This window comes from Carcharhinus amblyrhynchos, unplaced genomic scaffold, assembly GCF_965287045.1.
Source record: "Carcharhinus amblyrhynchos unplaced genomic scaffold, sCarAmb.v2.hapA scaffold_726, whole genome shotgun sequence".
NCBI classification, from domain to species: Eukaryota; Metazoa; Chordata; class Chondrichthyes; order Carcharhiniformes; family Carcharhinidae; genus Carcharhinus; species Carcharhinus amblyrhynchos.
In genome coordinates this window covers 6,372-25,936 of record NW_027650466.1, presented here as the reverse complement: position 1 = coordinate 25,936, position 19,565 = coordinate 6,372, and the positions used below count along the sequence as shown (strand labels likewise).

The 19,565-nt window shown below is 51.5% G+C and overlaps 1 protein-coding gene across 1 annotated transcript in view; it reads right to left on the bottom strand.

Annotated features, from left to right (window-relative positions):
• slc5a1 (solute carrier family 5 member 1) overlaps window positions 1-18,412 on the bottom strand; it is a 54,479-nt gene extending 36,067 nt beyond the window's left edge. The window contains exons 1-6 of the mRNA XM_080184429.1: window positions 18,310-18,412; window positions 15,898-15,957; window positions 15,702-15,806; window positions 9,107-9,212; window positions 1,011-1,091; window positions 93-313 (exon numbers count right to left, since the gene is read on the bottom strand). Of these exons, the coding sequence (XP_080040555.1) occupies window positions 93-313; window positions 1,011-1,091; window positions 9,107-9,212; window positions 15,702-15,797 (504 nt within the window). The 5' untranslated portion in view covers window positions 15,798-15,806; window positions 15,898-15,957; window positions 18,310-18,412. The remainder of the gene's footprint in view (window positions 1-92; window positions 314-1,010; window positions 1,092-9,106; window positions 9,213-15,701; window positions 15,807-15,897; window positions 15,958-18,309) is intronic.
• Window positions 18,413-19,565: the final 1,153 nt, after the last annotated feature.

Genomic DNA, 19,565 nt, shown 5'->3' with positions numbered 1-19,565 from the left:
AAACCCCTCCTCCCGCCCACCGTCAGTTGGAACCGGGCAGACGTTGCGAATTATGTTCCAAGTTAGGCCCTGTGTGTGTGACCGTTCCTTACCTGATCGGTGCACCAGTACCAGGTAGCCAAGATAGTTAGGCCAAAGATTAGGCCTGGCCAGGGAATGTCGCCCGAGATCGGGTCGCGGAATAAGTGGAAGGCGTCCGGGCGGGGCGTGTAACAGGCGGCGCTGATGTTCATGTTGGGATCTGTTGTCTGGCTGGTGATGGCGTGCATGTACTTCTCCTTCATCGCCTCATAGCCGCCAACTTCCCTGAACGCTGCAACACAAAATGGCCGCCCTGAGTCCCCGGCAACGCACGCAAAGCCTCTCAGAGATCAGGTCGCAAGTGGGGTGGGGGGAGCGGGAGGGAAAGAGGGTGGGGGCGCTCGGAAAAGCCAAAGGCACCTCCAAAATGAGACAATCTGACAATTAGACTCCCCCCGCACCGCCCTCGCCACAGGGCACCAGGGCCAATTCTAGCCTCGGGTCGCCGTCTGCGCGGGGTTCGCACATTCTCACCGTGTCCACGTGGGATTCCTCCGGATGCTCCGGATATCCCCCCACCGCGCAAAGGTTCGCCGGACTGGCCAGATTACATTGCCCCCTAGTGTCAGGAGGGTAAATGCAGGGCGGTTCCCGGCCGGGGGGGGAGGGGCCTGGCTGGGGATGGTGGCCGGTGCTCACTCGATGGGCCGAGTGGACTCCGTGTGGGGGGATTCCGTGATTGCTCCGTGATCTCTCCCGACTTTCGACCAACTCGCAACTCGGCGAGAAACCTCGTCTCAGAGCAAACTCCTCAGGTTTGAGTCCTTGTTTGGTCAGTCCCACCCTCACGGGGGTCTCTCAGCAACACCCTGTAACCGGGGGGGGGGGTAATGGATCGCCCTGTAACCGGGGGGGGGTGGGGTGGGGTGGCGGGGGTAGTGGAGTAAAGTATTGCAGGAGGATAAAGTATGAAATAAGTTTCGACTCACCAAATCCCATCAGAGTGAGGGAGCCTACCACCATGATGATAGTCTGTAAGGTGTCGGTGTAGATCACCGCTGCCAAACCACCTGTCAATCAGACACACAACAACCGCCCGTTACTATGGCAATGTCAAGCGAACTCACTGCCAGGTTAACCTCTTCGACAAGCCTCCCAATGGACAAGACCTTGGAATTCAAGAAGGAAGATCCACACTTATTATTATCTGTTATTTAGCGTCACAAGTAGGCTTACATTAACACTGCAATGAAGTTACTGTGGAAATCTCCTAGTCACCACACTCCCGGCGCCTGTTTGGGTTACACTGAGTCCAAAGATGGTCTGGTCACCTCATTACAGGAGGGATGTGGAGGCTATTGGGAGGGTGGAGAGGGATGTTGCCTGGATTGGGAGGCATGCCTTATGAGGATAGGTTGAGGGAGCTGGGCCTCTTCTCCCTGGAGAGACGAAAGTTGAGAGGCAACCTGATAGAGGTTTATAAAATGTTGAGAGGAATAGATAGGGTGGATTCTCGGAGGCTATTTCCCAGGGCTGAAATGGTCGCTACGAGAGGACACAGGTTTAAGGTGCTGGGGAGCAGGTACAGAGGAGATGTTAGGGGTAAGTTTTTCACTCAGAGTTTTTCACTGAGAGAGTGGAATCGGTAGTGGTGGAGGCGAACTCGCTGGAGTCTTTTAAGAGACTTCTGGATGAGTATATGGGATCTAACGGGATTGAGGGTTATAGATAGGCCTGGTAGGTATGGATATGATCGGCGTACTTGTGGGCCGAAGGGCCTGTTTGTGCTGTAGTGTTCTATGTTCATCCCACTCACCACAGGAATTTTAGCGGGCTGGTTTCGGAGAATGTGAAATCCCATTGACAGTCGGACAGGGATTCCCAGCTTTTAGACCAGCGGAGAATTCCACCCTTAGACTCCTACAGTCTATCCCTGAACGCACTCATGAATGTGTGTGAGGCCCCCCCCCAGGGGGGGTGGGGGTGAGGCAGTGTGTGAGATTGACGGAGTGCTGTTTTATCATGACTGCAGACACTGTTTATCAGGGCGGATCTACTCGGACACAATGTTCTCTCAGTGAAATCCATATAGAGAATGCACAAACTCCCACAGACACTGGCCCAAATCCATGTATCTGCACAGCAAACAGTCACTGAGCTGTCGTGGTGCCCATCTGCTGGTCCAGTTTTAAGCGTACACAAATGATACGAAGTACTAGGCTACTCTAGAAACATCCAAGAGCAGCCCACGCACGACCCACTGTGTGTATGCCCCTCGTTAGACAACAAGGTGGACTGACGCACTTGTGGAGTAAAAGAGAAAAACATCAACACATGTAGCATTAGATTTCCAGTAACGTCCCGAGGCTCTGATCCTTATTTAAAACCGTCTCCTATAACCCTCCATTCCTGTTTCGCTCACATATCTATCTAAGTAAACCTTAAACAAGTCCAGCGTGCCTGCCTCCACCACCTTACCTGGCAGTGCATTCCATAACTGGGAGTTAGCTTGATGCGATGTTTGGCCACATCGCACCAGTGGCTTCTGTTCGAAGGAATTATTCAGTTGGTGTGAGCAGAGTTACAGAGGATAAGCTGGGCTGGGGGAGTTGTTTAAGAGTTACTTAGACAGGCACATGAGTGGGTTGGAGATGGAGGGATATAGGAGATTGTTTTAAATAAGGGTCATTAGCATTGGGACATCCCTGGTGATGTAAATGGATATGGTATGATAATAATGTTTTTCTCTTTTCATTCACAGGTTTTAAGTCAGTCCGCCTTGTTGTCCAACGAGGGGCATACACGCGATGGGTCGTACTGGGGCTGCTCTTGGTTGTTTCGAGATTGGCCTAGTGCTTCATGTCGTTAGTGTGTGCCTAAACTGGACCAGATACTGGGCAAGACGACAGCTCAGTGACTATCGCTGATTGCTGTGCAGATACATGGATTTGGGCCGGTGTCTGTGGGAGTTTGCGCATTCTCTCCGTGCTTGCCTGGGTTTTCTCCGGGTGCTCCGGTTTCCTCCCACACCCCAAAGATGTGCTCTTAGGCTGATTGGTGTTAACAAATTGTCCCTAAATTAGTCTCCCCTCAATCTGGATGGCCATAAAACATTAGACAGGGGTCGGGGGTAGAGAGGTGGTGTTGAGATGGCAGCGTGGGCTCGTTGGGCCTGTTTCCCAGGCTGATTTTGTTCTTTGTTCTTTTGTTATTTGCCTGCTCGTTTTACTAGCCCACCTTCTGCTGTGTGCCTCAACCCCTGCTGTCTCTCAATCTCCAACGGAACCCAAGGTGACACAGATAGCCACCCAACCTGGGACTTGAACCCGAATCCCTGGCATCATGAGGCAGCAGTGCTAACTACTGTGCCGCCAGGTCCGTCAGCCTGGATTTGGGCTCGGGTTTTCAGAAAGATTTGCATTTCAATAGCACCTTTCACAACTGCCGGATGCCACACATTGCGTGAAAGACTGCAGAGGGATCTAGATAGGCTGAGCGAGTGGGTGAGGACCTGGCAGATGGAATACAATGTTAGCAAGTGTGAGGTTATCCACTTTGGCAGAAATAATAGTAGGAGGGATTACTATTTAAAGGGCGAAAAACTGCAGCAGGCGACGGTGCAGAGGGACCTCGGGGTCCTTGTGCATGAGTCGCAAAAACCCAGCTTGCAGGTGCAGCAGGTGGTCAGGAAGGCGAATGGGATGCTGGCCTTCATAGCGAGGGGGATTGAATATAAAAGTAGGGAGGTCTTGCTGCAGCTGTATAGGGCATTGGTGAGGCCGCAGCTGGAGTACTGTGTGCAGTTTTGGTCGCCGCACCTGCGCAAGGATATATTGGCCTTGGAGGGAGTGCAGAGGAGGTTTACTAGGCTGATACCAGAGTTGAGAGGGTTGGACTATGAAGAGAGACTAAATAGACTGGGTCTGTACTCGTTGGAGTTTAGAAGGATGAGGGGGGATCTTATAGAGACGTATAAGATAATGAAGGGGATGGATAGGATAGAGGTAGAGAGATTCTTCCCACTTAGAAAGTAAAAACAAACCAAGTTTGTCCGATTTTTTCTCATAGCTAATACCCCCCCACCCTGGGTAGCGTCCTGGTAAACTTCCCCTACACCCCTTCCAAAGCCTCCATGTCCCTCTGGCAGTGTGGCGACGAGAACTGTACACAATATTCCAAATGTGACCGAACTCAAATTCTACATTGCTGCAACATTGCCAATTTTTCTACTCTGACCGATGAGGGTAAGCATGCCGTATGCCTCCTCGACCACCTCATCCACCTGAGTCGTCACTTCCAGGGAACCCTGGGTCTGTACGCCCAGATCCCTCTGCACGCGAATGCTTCCAAGGGTTCTGTCCCTTACTATACTTGAAGATTAGGAAATCTGCCACGCCTTGCCCCCTCCGGGTGCTGATGCCAACTGTGTACCACCCTGTCACTGACTTCCTCAGGAGGGGACTGCCCGCCCTGAACCCTCTCACCGTCTCGCCTCATCGACACCTGACTCTCTGACCACGTTTTGTGTAACGTGTTAGCCAGGTCCCGCACACATGAGGACGGCCTCAACCGAGACCTTGGGTTCACGTTGCACTATCTGTAACCCCCGTGACTTGCAACATCTCACTTACTGTCCTGTCTGGAGACAATACACATCTCTTTAACCGATGTTTAATGCTATCTCCCCTCACATTGTCTGCACCTTTAAGTCTTGATTAGCTGTAAAGATTCACACTTTAATCAGTATTCTGTAAACTGTGTGTGCCTTTATATGCCCTGTTTGTGATCAGAACTCCCCACTCACCTGATGAAAGGGGCAAACCCTGAAAGCTAGTGGCGTTTACTACCAAATAAACCTGTTGGACTCTAACCTGGGATTGTGAGACTTCTCACTGTGTTTACCCCAGTCCAACACCGGCACCTCCACATCGCGCTCTGTGTCTCGATGTTTCCTGTGTTTTTATTGTTGCTCCTGGGAATGATCTTATTGGGAGGCTGGGCCACCATCAAAGGGAACATTTCGATGTAGGTTGTTGGGGAACGGGAGTGGGAATCGGATCCCTGGATCAGTTCTGGCGGTTTCCCATCAGCACTGACTCAGACCCATTAGCTGAAGCTCGAGGGCGGAGGCTCGTGGGGAGAGGTGGTGGAATGTTCTGGAACTCGGTGCCACTTTGTGGTTTTATGAGCTCCTTTCCATTGTCCCCCGTTGGCAATGAGCCCTGATTTACTCAGTCCCTGATTGTACTCCTTCCCTGGCGATACTCCGGGTAACTGAATAACTCCTGTTATCTCTCTCACTGGGATCCGAGATTGGTGAGGACACACCTCGAAGGTACAGCGGGGCTTAACCGTTGCAATATCTGTGTGGAATTGACCCTTTGGAACGTAATTGTTGTGAGATTGTGAGAAAGTGCTTCAGTGTTTCACGTATATAGCCACACACACACACACACACACACACATGCACACACACACACTCAGAGGGTTAGATAGGGTGGACAGTGAGAGCCTTTTCCCTCGGATGGTGATGGCTAACACGAGGGGACATAGCTTTAAATTGAGGGGGGGTAATTATAGGATGGATGTCAGAGGTAGGTTCTTTACTCAGAGGGTAGTAAGGGCGTGGAATGCCCTGCCTGCAGCAGTTGTGGACTCGCCAACTTTAAGGGTGTTCAAATGGTCAGTGGATAGGCATATGGATAACATTGGAATAGTTTAGGTTAGAGGGTCATTAGATTGGTTCCACTGGTCAGCACAACATCGAGGGCCGAAGGGCCTGTACTGCGCTGGAATGTTCTATGTTCACTCACATGCACACATACACACGCACGCACGCATACACATACACACACTTGCACACACACACTCACACACACACACGCTGCATACACACACTCACACTCTCTCACACACACACACATACACACACAAGCACCTCTGTGCGCACACACACACACACTCGCACGCATACACATACACACACTCGCACACACACACTCGCACACACACTCACATGCACACACACACACACACACACTCACACTCGCACACACACACGCATACACATACACACACTCGTGCACACACACACACACACACACACAGATGCTGCATACACACACACTCACATGCACACACACACACACTCACACACACACGCACCTCTGCACACGTGCACACACGCACACACACACACACGCACTTGCACACACACACACTCGCACGCATACACATACACACACTAGCACACACACACACACTCACACACACACACACACACACACACACACACTCACACGCACACATATCCCTGGGAGGACAAGAAACTCGAATTGGCCAAATGGTAAAACAGACAGTCCATCTCCGATTCTCACTCAAGCAGCTCATACTGGACAGAGCAGCCTGTCTGACTGACACTCCACCCACTGCCTTAAACACTCACTCCCTCCACCAGCGAGGCAGTAGCAGCAGTGTGAACCATCGACAAGACACACTGCAGCAACTCAGCAAGGCTCCTTCCACAGCACCTTCCAAACCCGTCAACTCCGTCACCCAGAAGGACAAGAGCAGCAGACAGACGGGAACACCACCACCTAGCGGTTCCCTCCAAGTCACTCACCATCCTCACTTGGAAACATATCGCCGTTCCTTCACTGTCACTGAGTCAAGATCCTGGAACTCCCTCCCTAACAGCACGGTGGGTGTACCTACACCTCAGGGACTGCAGTGGATCAAAAAGGCGGCTCACCACCACCTCCTCGAGGGGCAAATAGGGATGGGTAATAAATGCTGGTCTAGCCAGCGATGCCCACATCCTATCAACGAATGAAAAAGGACTCAGGAATTCAGGGTGGCACAGTGCGTTGGCACTGCTGCCTCACAGCGCCAGGGACCCGGGTTCGATTCCCGGCTCGGGTCACTGTCTGTGCGGAATCTGCACATTCTCCCCGTGTCTGTGTGGGTTTCCGTTGGGTGTTCCAGTTTCCCCCCACAGTCTGAAAGATGTGCGGGTTAGATGCTAAATTGCCGTTTAGTGTCTAAAGATGTGTATGCTAGTGGGGTAAATACATGGGGCTATGGGAAAGGGCCTGGGTGGGCTCGGAGAGTCAGTGCAGGCTTGATGGGCTGAATGGCCTCTTTCTGTACCCTAGGGGATTCTATAATCTATCACCTCTAAAGGGTGACCCAAGGTGGTGCCAGAGTGAGGTGACCTTTTCCAAGCAGTGCCCAACACACCTTCTAATCCTACTTCCCACTCTCATTCCATACTTCTAGAACTTTATCCGAACTCGTTTAGGACTGTAACACTACATTCTGCACTCTCTCCTTTCTTTGTCTCTGAACGGTATGTTTTGTCTGTATAGCGCACAAGGAACAATACTTTTCGCTGTACACTAACGCACGTGACAATAATACATCAAATCAACTCAGGACAGTGATTAGGGAGAGGCAGGAGTGTTGTAACAATTATTGTTCCGTTGGTTTATTAAGGAAAAGCTTTCCTGAGTCACAATAATAAATCAAATCAACTCAGGACAGTGATTAGGGAGAGGCAGGAGCGTTGTAACAATTATTGTTCTGTTGGTTTATTAAGGAAAAGCTTTCCTGAGTCACAATAATAAATCAAATCAACTCAGGACAGTGATTAGGGAGAGGCAGAAGCGTTGTAACAATTACTGTTCCGTTGGTTTATTAAGGAAAAGCTTTCCTGAGTCACACGCCAAGGCAATGTTTACAAAAAACAAGACATATCTGAGTCAACTTTAAGGGCGTTCAAATGGTCAGTGGATAGGCATATGGATAACATTGGAATAGTTTAGGTTAGAGGGTCATTAGATTGGTTCCAATGGTGGGCACAACATCGAGGGCCGAAGGGCCTGGACTGCGCTATAATGTTCTATGTGTTCCTTCCCCTCTGCACCTCATCACTGGGCACAATGTTCAGGATGAGTAGGTTATGTTAGAATGTACCCATGATGTGGAGATGCCAGCGTTGGACTGGGGTAAACACAGTAAGAAGTCTCACCACACCAGGTTAAAGTCCAACAGGTTTATTTGGTAGCACAAGTCACTAACTTTCGGGGCTTTGCCCCTTCGTCAGGTGAGTGGGGAGTTCTGATCACAAACAGGGCATATAAAGGCACACACTCAGTTTGCAGAATACTGATTAGAGTGCAAGAGTGTTCTCTTCTTGTTGGTGAACACTTCACAGGCATTCGGACTCTGATCTTTGGGTAAGCGTTCTCCAAGGTGGCCTTCACAACAGCGCAGAGTTGCTGAGCAGAGACTGATAGCCAAGTCCCGCACACATGAGGATGGCCTCAACCGGGACCTTGGGTTCATGTCGCACTATCTGTAACCCCCACAACTTGCAACATCTCACTTACTGTCCTGTCTGTAGGCAATACACATCTCTTTAACTTATGCTTAATGCTCTCTCCACTCACATTGTCTGCACCTTTAAGACTAGATTAGCTGTAAAGACTCACATTCTAATCAGTATTCTGTAAACTGAGTGTGTGCCTTTATATGCTCTGTTTGTGATCAGAACTCCCACTCACCTGACGAAGGGGTAAAGCCCCGAAAGCTAGTAGCATGTTAACCAAATAAACCCTGTTGGACTTTAACCTGTTGTTGTGAGACTTCTTACGATGTTAGATCGTAACCAGTGATAACATTGGATCTGTTGTAATGAGACCAATAGTACAAGCTGCAAGGATCAGCTGACCCAGTAAACCATGTAACCAATGACAGAATGACGTGCTGATCAGCTGACTCAGTATACATTAGAACCTGTTGGGAATTGTGGGGAGTTTGGAGTGGCCTAAGGTGAGGCCTCAAGTGTTGGAGTAATGAAGTTTTTTTTTATTAAACCTTTTCTTTGATTTACAAGTTGGAATACATTTATAATATAAATATATTTAAAATATTTTATATTTTCATTGCCTCCATTCGAAGAGTTATTTCTGGATTACATCCAGGATTACATCTTGCTGCTGGGCCTAGGGTTTCAAACAGGCTGACATTACCCTTACCGACAGGCCAAAAGCCTGTTCCTCCTTGCTCTGGGTGGTGTTCTTACCTGTCACAGTGTAGAGGGCGGTGATAGAGAGTAAGATCACCACGGCAAGATACAGGTTCAATCCCAGTGCCTCCCGGATAAATATGGCGCCTGAAAACATGTCTGCCTGGAGAAAAGGACCAACAAGACTGCACTCAGCAAATACGTAAGAAATAGGAGCAGGAGTAGGCCCTCGAGCCTGCCCCGCCATTCAATAAGATCATGGCTGATCTGAAGTGGATCAGTTCCACTTTCCCGCTTTCTCCCCATAACCCTTAATTCCCTTGTCTATCAAAAACCCATCAACCCGCGTCTTAAATATATTCAGCGAGGCAGCCTCCACCACTTCAACGGGCAGAGAATTCCAGAGATTCACCACCCTTTGAGTGAAGAAGTTCCTCCTCAACTCCGTTCTAAACTGCCCCCCCTTTATCTTGAGGCTGTGCCCTCTAGTCCTACTGTCCTTTCTAAGTGGGAAGAATCTCTCTACCTCTACCCTATCCATCCCCTTCATTATCTCATACGTCTCTATAAGATCCCCCCTCAGCCTTCTAAACTCCAATGAGTACAGACCCAGTCTATTCAATCTCCCCTCGTAAGCTAACCCCCTCATCTCCAGTATCAGCCTAGTGAACCTCCTCTGCACTCCCTCCAAGGCCAAAATATCCTTGCGCAAGTGCAGCGACCAAAACTGCACACAGTACTCCAGCTGCGGCCTCACCAGTGCCCTGTACAGTTGCAGCAAGACCTCCCTGCTTTTATATTCAATCCCCCTCGCTATAAAGGCCAGCATCCCATTCACCTTCCTGACCACCTGCTGTACCTGCAGGCTGGTTTATCCTAAACCCAGCCCTGTGTTACTAATTCGAAATCCCTGACTGGGCCCAGGCAGGGAGGATGGAGACTGCCAGATGGTATTTGACAAGTACCCGGGAGAATTAGCCCAGGAGGGTAAATTGTGAATTTGCTGCTGCTCTGAGAAGCTACAGGTTACGGGCCAACTCCAACTGAAGGGTTCTCCCAATGGTGAATGGGACGCAGGGTTTGTCCCCTGGGGGGGGGTCTGACAGTGTAACCCAGGCAGGAACAAGGTCAACCACAACTTCAACCAATCCTATAGAAATTTGTCTGCCAGGGAAGGTAAAACTCTGCTTGGACAAAGAGACAAAGGTTACGTTCCAGTTCTGTAGAGCAGTGTCTGACATAACCTGGAAAGATTGGACAGGGTGTGCCAGAATGATACTGGGCTCAAAGGGTTAAATTACAAGGGTCAGTCGCGTAGACATGGATTTCCTTTGAAGATGAGGATAAAGGGTTAGGATCTGATTGAGACATTGCAGACACGATGGGCTGAATGGCCTCGTGCTACACCGTAACAATTGTGTGATTGGGAGGGATAGGTCCCATTTCCCCGAGTGGAAGATAGAAGTCTGTGGGCTCCCCTCTGATTCACACTCCAGCCTCATTTGGAAATGTATCGGCCATTCCTTCACCGTCTCTGGGTCAAAAAACCCTCCCTCCCTAACAGCACAGTGGGTGTACCTACCTCACACGGACTGCGGCGGTTCAGGAGGGGGATTCGCCGCCACCTTCACAAAGGGGCAACTAGGGATGGGCAATAAACGCTGGTCTAGCCGGTGATTCCCACAAGGATACAAAACAGAAATGGAACTGGTCTCGATCCGGGGGAAAATAAGCCAGGGAGATGTGGAACCCGGCCCAGAGTGAGTATTGTAATAATGAGAGGTGGCGATGCTCAGCTCGATCACTGTTCGCCGAGGTTACTGGGGGGGGGGTGGAAATGGTCTGGATGAACCACAATCAGATTGGTTAGTTTGAGCTGGAACTAATCCTCCTCCAGGTACCCTGGAGAATGGGAGCTTCACTGGATCAGCCCATGGTCACACTGCGCTCCATTGCCTCCTGCAGTATGGCCCAACTGGAAACTCTCCCACTCTCACCGCCCCTTATATCGGCAAGATTTACAACCTGATTACCCGATTCAGTCCCCAACTTCATCTTACTGTCACGTGTGTTAGGAGACAGTGAGAAGTATTGGGCCTCGTGCACTTTACAGACAAAGCATACCGTTCATAGAGAAGGAGAGGGTGTGGAATGGAGTGTTACGCAGGGGGGTAGCGAAAGCTCAGCTTAACGCAGGGTGGGTCCATTCAAAAGTCTAACAGCAGCAGGGGAGAAGCTGTTCTTGAGTCGGTCGGTACGGGACCTCAGAGTTTTGTATCTTTTCCCCGACGGAAGAAGGCGGAAGGGAGAATGTCCGGGATGCCTGGGATCCTTGATTATCCGAGGCAGCGGGAAATGTAGACAGAGTCAATGGGACTTGAGTTTCCAGCCCAGAGACAAGAACACTACCCACTGCCCTACAAGATCTCCCAACGAATGTTACCGCGTTCATTACAGACAGAGATAGACGTGCGGGTTAGGTTGATTGGCCACGCTAATTGCCCCTCAGTGTCCCAAGAAGTGTAGGTTAGGGGAATTAGCAGGGTAAATGTGTAGGGTTACGGAGAGAGGACCTGGATGAGATGCTCTGCCGGAGAGTCGGTACAGACTCGATGGGCTGAATGGCCTCTTTCTGCACAATTCTACGATCCTCTGGCCCAGCGATCGCCGCCGGTGAGAATGGAGGATTTGCCAAAGCCTCCGTTCACTCAGCTGTGAGCAAGGTGAGGGAATCGGGCCCCGTCTGTCCAGACGTCTCATATTTACCCCAAATGCCGTGTAGACCATTGACCCCCCGGCAATCTCGGTGTTGACCATTATTACTGAGGCTACTTTGAAAGTGGATTTAATCACTTCCCACATTGTAATCACAGCCAGGCAGAGATACCAGGAGATTGAGCGGGTCTCTGGCTTGTGAATTGTTCCGAACCATCAGGTTAATTGGAACGTTCCATATTAAAGTATTAATATTATTACACGTGTCAGCGAGAATAATGGCAATAAATATCAGTTTGAAGCAATAACACAGATTGACCCACATTCCACACACCGATAACTCGGATTATAAATATTCGAGGTATTTACAAAGCGCCCTCCTGGATTTGCTGATACTCTGGACAGAATCTTATCGGGGAGAGACTCACACTACATTTCAGGTTGCCCCTCTCCCTCTACCCAATCACACACCAATCGGGCAGTAGCGAGGTCACCTCCGAGCCCTCCCCTGGACTCAAGACCCGGGGGCCAAACTCTTGCCACTGACGGCTGCCGTCCAATCAGGCGGTGAGGGCAGTCTCCCTATCGAAGGAGCCTGATCGAGGGATCGGGGAAGGTGCAGGGAGAGGGACACCCACTGCCGCCCCCCCTCTGCCTCCACTTGGGACAAGGCCCCCACCACACAAACCCCACCCCCACATGTCTTTTTCTCCCTAGAGAGACGAAGGTTGAGAGGTGACCTGATAGAGGTTTATAAGATGTTGAGAGGAATAGATAGGGTGGATTCTCTATTTCCCAGGGCGGAAATGGTCGCTACGAGAGGACACAGGTTTAAGGTGCTGGGGAGTGGGTACAGAGGAGATGTCAGGGGAAAGTTTTTCACTCAGAGGGTGGTGAGTGAGTGGAATCATCAGTGGTGGTGGAGGCGAACTCGCTGGGGTCTTTTAAGAGACTTCTGGATGAGTCTATGGGTCTTAGAGGGTTATAGGTAGGCCTAGTAGGTAGGGATATCATCAGTGCAACTTGTGGGCCGAAGGGCCTGTTTGTGCTGTAGTTTTTCTATGTTCGAACACTGGAAACTCCCAAAATATCTCCCCAGAGCAACATCAAACTCGATCTAACAGAAAATATTCATTCATGGGACAGCCAGCCCATTACAAATTGCCCTTGAGGAGGGCAGTTCAGAATCAACCATATTGCTGTGGTTCTGGAGTCCCATGTAGGAAAGACCGGGTAAGGACAGCAGATTTCCTTCCCTAAAGGGTATCAGTGAACTGATGGGTTTTTCCAACAACCAACAATTGTTTCGTGGCCATCAGTAAACTTTTAACCAAATTCAAATTTCACCAACAGCTGTAGCGGGATTTGAACCCGGTTCTCCGAGCATTATCCCAGGTCTCTGGATTGCCGGGCCAGACTGTAGCACCACGTCACTGCCTCCCCGTGAAGGCCTGGGGCCAATGGGCTAGGTTTCCAGGGAGGGAGGAGAGAGAGGAGAAGCGGCAGAGAGGAAACTCTGGAGCTTGGGGCCTCAGGCACAGCCGGCAATGGTGATACAGAGGAGCTCAGAGAGGGGAGAGAGGCCAGAGGGAAGGGCCTGGTGCTTTGGGCTGTGGGAGATCTCACAGACAGGGAGAGACGGGGACACGGAAAGAATTGGAGCATTTGGCTAAGGACGTTACATTTAATTCTTCAGAGTTTTGTTCCAGTGTCAGATCCCCATGAGGCCGTATCACTCCGAGATTGAGGTAAGGCCTTTGGGCCCAGCTCATTCATGCCTCCACAAGGCCGATTATTTCATCTGCTGGGGAAGAGATTCTGCTTAAAGATGTTCCGAATCCCAAAGGGAATGAAGTAAATCTCCGGAATATTCTACCCACACACGTCCCTCAGTGCTTTATATTTTTACGTAATAACATCAAGCATTTTATTAGGTTTTATTGTTAAATATCTCCCCTTGCTCAATCTGCAAAGCAGCCCTTGTTTGACATTATAGCTTTCCCATTGCGGATGTCGGGGTTCAGGAGGAGTGTGTGTGTGTGTGTGTGTGTACTGGGTGGTGAAGAGGAAATGGTCGAGAGCTTCACGTATCTCGGGGTCCAGATCACCAACAACCTGTCCTGGTCCCCCCCACGCTGACACTATAGTTAAGAAAGCCCCACCAACGCCTCTACTTTCTCAGAGACTGAGGAAATTTGGCATGTCAGCTACCACTCTCACCAACTTTTACAGATGCCCCATAGAAAGCATTCTTTCTGGTTGTATCACAGCTTGGTCTGGGCTCCTGCTCTGCCCAAGACCACAAGGAACCACAAAAGGTCATGAATGTAGCCCAATCCATCAGACAAACCAGCCTCACATCCATTGACTCTGTCTACACTTCCCACTGCCTCGGGAAAAGCAGCCAGTGTAATTAAGGACCCCGGACATTCTCTCTTCCACATTCTTCCTTCAGGAAAAAGATACAAAAGTCTGAGGTCACGTATCAACCGACTCAAGAACAGCTTCTTCCCTGCTGCTGTCAGACTTTTGAATGGCCCTACCTTGTATTAAGTTGATCTTTCTCTACACCCTCACTCTGACTGTAACACTACATTCTGCACTCTCTCCTTTCCTTCTCCCCTATGTACTCTATGAATGGTATGCCTTGTCTGTGTAGCGCACAAGAAACAAAGTTTAAAGTTTATTAATTAGTGTCACAATAGCTTTACATTAACACTGTAATGTGAAACTCCCCTAGTCGCCACACTCCAGTGATATTCAGGTTACACCGAGGGAGAACTGAGCACGGCCAACGCACCTAATCAGGATGTTTATCGGACTGTAGGAGGAAACTGGGGGAAACACGGGGAAACTTGCAGACTCCACACAGGCAGTGAACGGAGCCGGGAATCGAACCCGGGTCCCTGGTGCTGTGAGGCAGCAGTGTTAACTCACTGTGAACGGAGCCGGGAATCGAACCCGGGTCCCTGGTGCTGTGAGACAGCAGTGTTAACCCACTGTGCACCGAGCCGGGAATCGAACCCGGGTCCCTGGTGCTGTGAGGCAGCAGTGTTAACCCACTGTGCACCGAGCCGGGAATCGAACCCGGGTCCCTGGTGCTGTGAGACAGCAGTGTTAACCCACTGTGCACCGAGCCGGGAATCGAACCCGGGTCCCTGGTGCTGTGAGGCAGCAGTGTTAACCCACTGTGCACCGAGCCGGGAATCGAACCCGGGTCCCTGGTGCTGTGAGACAGCAGTGTTAACCCACTGTGCACCAAGCCGGGAATCGAACCCGGGTCCCTGGTGCTGTGAGACAGCAGTGTTAACCCACTGTGCGCTGAGCCGGGAATCGAACCCGGGTCCCTGGTGCTGTGAGGCAGCAGTGTTAACCCACTGTGCACCGAGCCGGGAATCGAACCCGGGTCCCTGGTGCTGTGAGGCAGCAGTGTTAACCCACTGTGCACCGAGCCGGGAATCGAACCCGGGTCCCTGGTGCTGTGAGGCAGCAGTGTTAACCCACTGTGCACCGAGCCGGGAATCGAACCCGGGTCCCTGGTGCTGTGAGGCAGCAGTGTTAACCCACTGTGCACCGAGCCGGGAATCGAACCCGGGTCCCTGGTGCTGTGAGGCAGCAGTGTTAACCCACTGTGCACCGAGCTGGGAATCGAACCCGGGTCCCTGGTGCTGTGAGACAGCAGTGTTAACCCACTGTGCACCGAGCCGGGAATCGAACCCGGGTCCCTGGTGCTGTGAGGCAGCAGTGTTAACCCACTGTGCACCGAGCCGGGAATCGAACCCGGGTCCCTGGTGCTGTGAGACAGCAGTGTTAACCCACTGTGCCACCCATTGGTGGGTAAGTGTGTAGGGTTATGGGGGTAGGGCCTAGGTCGGTACAGACTCGATGGGCCGAAGGCTTTCTACGATTCTATGGTCAAGGCCGCTAACCAACTCACCGATATCTTGGTGAATATGTAGAGACACAGCGAGAGGACGGACAGGTAAATCCTAATCCGACTGCCCCCAAACCTCTTCTTCAGGTACTCGGGCATGGTCACCACCTTGAAGAGGGAGAACAGTCAGTGTGAACAGGAGGAGGTACAGGCAGACAGACACAGGAGGGAGAGGGCAGCGGCTGAGTGAGAAACTTACCCCCGCTCTGATGTAAATCGGTACAAACAGCCATCCCAGGATAATGACAATCACCAGGGCCTGGCGAGGTGGAGAACAGTGAAAGGTTATTGGGAAAAACACCAACCAACTATATTAACAACACAACATCACAGAGTGACGGCTCCTGTCTCAACTATCTCAAACAAAACTGTGGAAAGGTCCAGTTTCTGATTTCAGAGATGTGAATTCTCTGGCCCCTAATAAAATTCTAATACGTTGCTGAACTCAGCCAGGAGTTTACGATGTTATATTAACGTAGGCCAGCGTGTGTTTTGTTACTTATTTTTATGTTTTTTTAAAAGTACGCTGCCATAACCCCTCAGAATCTTCCACCGTGAGGACTGAACTCTTCCCAGGCTTTTCCTGTTTTTGTGGCCATTTTGTATCCCTCCTAACGTCTATTTTCATTATTTATTTATACTGTGAGACTGTGTGATTGATTCAGTCAGCTCAGGGTACATCGCAGGCCTGTTGTTCAGGCCTTTTATCCAGGCCTGCTGTTCAGGTCTGTTGTCTAGGCCTGTTATCTAGGCCTGTTGTGCGGGCCTGTTGTCTAGGCCTGTTGTGCAGGCTTGGTGTTCAGGCCTGTTGTGCAGGCCTGTCGTGCAGGCTTGGTGTTCAGGCCTGTTGTTCAGGCCTGTCGTGCAGGTCTGTTGTCTAGACCTGTTGTCTAGGCCTGTTGTGCAGGCTTGGTGTTCAGGCCTGTTGTCCAGGCCTGTCGTGCAGGTCTGTTGTCTAGGCCTGTTGTGCAGGCCTGTTGTTCAGGTCTGTTGTCCAGGCCTGTTATCCAGGCCTGTTGTGCAGGCTTGCTATTCAGGTCTGTTATCCAGGCCTGTTGTCCAGGCCTGTTGTTCAGGTCTGTTATCCAGGCCTGTTATCCAGGCCTGTTGTCCAGGCCTGTTGTTCAGGTCTGTTATCCAGGCCTGTTGTCCAGGCCTGTTGTTCAGGTCTGTTGTCCAGGCCTGTTGTCCAGGCCTGTTGTTCAGGTCTGTTATCCAGGCCTGTTGTCCAGGCCTGTTGTTCAGGTCTGTTATCCAGGCCTGTTGTCCAGGCCTGTTGTCCAGGCCTGTTGTTCAGGTCTGTTATCCAGGCCTGTTGTCCAGGCCTGTTGTCCAGGCCTGTTGTTCAGGTCTGTTGTCCAGGCCTGTTGTCCAGGCCTGTTGTTCAGGTCTGTTATCCAGGCCTGTTGTCCAGGCCTGTTGTCCAGGCCTGTTGTTCAGGTCTGTTATCCAGGCCTGTTGTCCAGGCCTGTTGTCCAGGCCTGTTGTTCAGGTCTGTTATCCAGGCCTGTTGTCCAGGCCTGTTGTCCAGGCCTGTTGTTCAGGTCTGTTGTCCAGGCCTGTTGTTCAGGCCTGTTGTTCAGGTCTGTTGTCCAGGCCTGTTGAAATTGTTAGAGCTGTTTTTCAGGCCTGTTTCCCAGTTGGTTTTCGAGCTGTGTGCCTATTTTGGGCTTCGTGGGTGTGGGAAATGTGAGTGAAGGGTGGAGGAGAACTCTGCACGCCCCTACCCCAGCAAACACACACACCCCATTCCATCCCCCGTCACCCTACAATCCCCACAATTCCCCCCAACAACACACATTCCCTATACCCTCCCCTCAGATCCCAGTATGGTAACACAGCACCCCTCCCAACCCCCCCTCATTACCCTCCCCATTCACAAATACACACCCAGACAGTGCGGCTGGACAAACCCTGAGCGCTGCCTCTTCAGAGAGTCTCCAGCCCATCCCCCCCCGGCTGTAGCAGTGTTTGTTGCTGCCAGCACTAGGACCTGGAGTCAGCGCTCTGACCCGGATCCGTGCTGAGAGGCAGAAGTCGCACCCCCGTGAACAACAGCACCCCCCACCGCCCCCCCCCCCCCCCCCCCCCACACGCACCCGCAGGACCTCAACCCCCAACCCGGAACACAACATGGCCGCCACAACATGGCCGCCACAACATGGCCACCACAACATGGCCGCCACAACATGGCCGCCACAACATGGCCACCACAACATGGCCGCCCCTCCGAGCAGTACGGAGCAGTTTGAACATGGAGGCTGACCTCCTCACTCACCCTCGCTGAATCCGACCTGTCTACCAGATCCCTCTGCAGTGAGCGAGGTGATTCAGACTGGGACGACTGCAAAAATGTGCAAATTGGTGTTTCGGGCAGGATCCCGCTCTCGCCAATTCTTTTTCTCGGTAAAATGGGCGCGGAAACGGACGCCATTCCCACTTGTGGCATCACACCCGACATTCCAGCCACACAACGGGTGTAATGAGGCAGTGCCCAATGTCTCAGTCTCCTTTCATACCAGACAGCCGTCTAAATTTATGAACCCCAGGCCCCAGTCTCCTGCCAGATCACACTCCCCTCAGACAGACATAAATTCAGATTTATACCTACATTCCACTCAAATCCTCCAGTCGCAATCCCACCTGCTGCACCGTTTCCAGCCAAACCCACAAAGTGACCGCTGCCGATGTTACTGGCAAACAGGGAGGCCCCAATCTGCGGGAGAGAAAAACAGGGCAAACTTACAGCCATGTACCAGGGGGTGTGTTCCCTCATGTACCAGGGGGTGTGTTCCCTCATGTACCAGGGATTGTGTTCCCTCATGTACCAGGGGGTGTGTTCCCTCATGTACCAGGGGGTGTGTTCCCTCATGTACCAGGGATTGTGTTCCCTCATGTACCAGGGGGTGTGTTCCCTCATGTACCAGGGGGTGTGTTCCCTCATGTACCAGGGGGTGTGTTTCCTCATGTACCAGGGGGTGTGTTCCCTCATGTACCAGGGGGTGTGTTCCCTCATGTACCAGGGGGTGTGTTCCCTCATGTACCAGGGATTGTGTTCCCTCATGTACCAGGGGGTGTGTTCCCTCATGTACCAGGGGGTGTGTTCCCTCATGTACCAGGGGGTGTGTTCCCTCATGTACCAGGGGGTGTGTTCCCTCATGTACCAGGGGGTGTGTTCCCTCATGTACCAGGGATTGTGTTTCCTCATGTACCAGGGGGTGTGTTCCCTCATGTACCAGGGGGTGTGTTCCCTCATGTACCAGGGGGTGTGTTCCCTCATGTACCAGGGATTGTGTTCCCTCATGTACCAGGGGGTGTGTTCCCTCATGTACCAGGGGGTGTGTTCCCTCATGTACCAGGGATTGTGTTCCCTCATGTACCAGGGGGTGTGTTCCCTCATGTACCAGGGATTGTGTTCCCTCATGTACCAGGGGGTGTGTTCCCTCATGTACCAGGGGGTGTGTTCCCTCATGTACCAGGGGGTGTGTTCCCTCATGTACCAGGGGGTGTGTTCCCTCATGTACCAGGGGGTGTGTTCCCTCATGTACCAGGGGGTGTGTTCCCTCATGTACCAGGGATTGTGTTCCCTCATGTACCAGGGGGTGTGTTCCCTCATGTACCAGGGGGTGTGTTCCCTCATGTACCAGGGATTGTGTTCCCTCATGTACCAGGGGGTGTGTTCCCTCATGTACCAGGGATTGTGTTCCCTCATGTACCAGGGGGTGTGTTCCCTCATGTACCAGGGGGTGTGTTCCCTCATGTACCAGGGGGTGTGTTCCCTCATGTACCAGGGGGTGTGTTCCCTCATGTACCAGGGGGTGTGTTCCCTCATGTACCAGGGGGTGTGTTCCCTCATGTATTATTAAC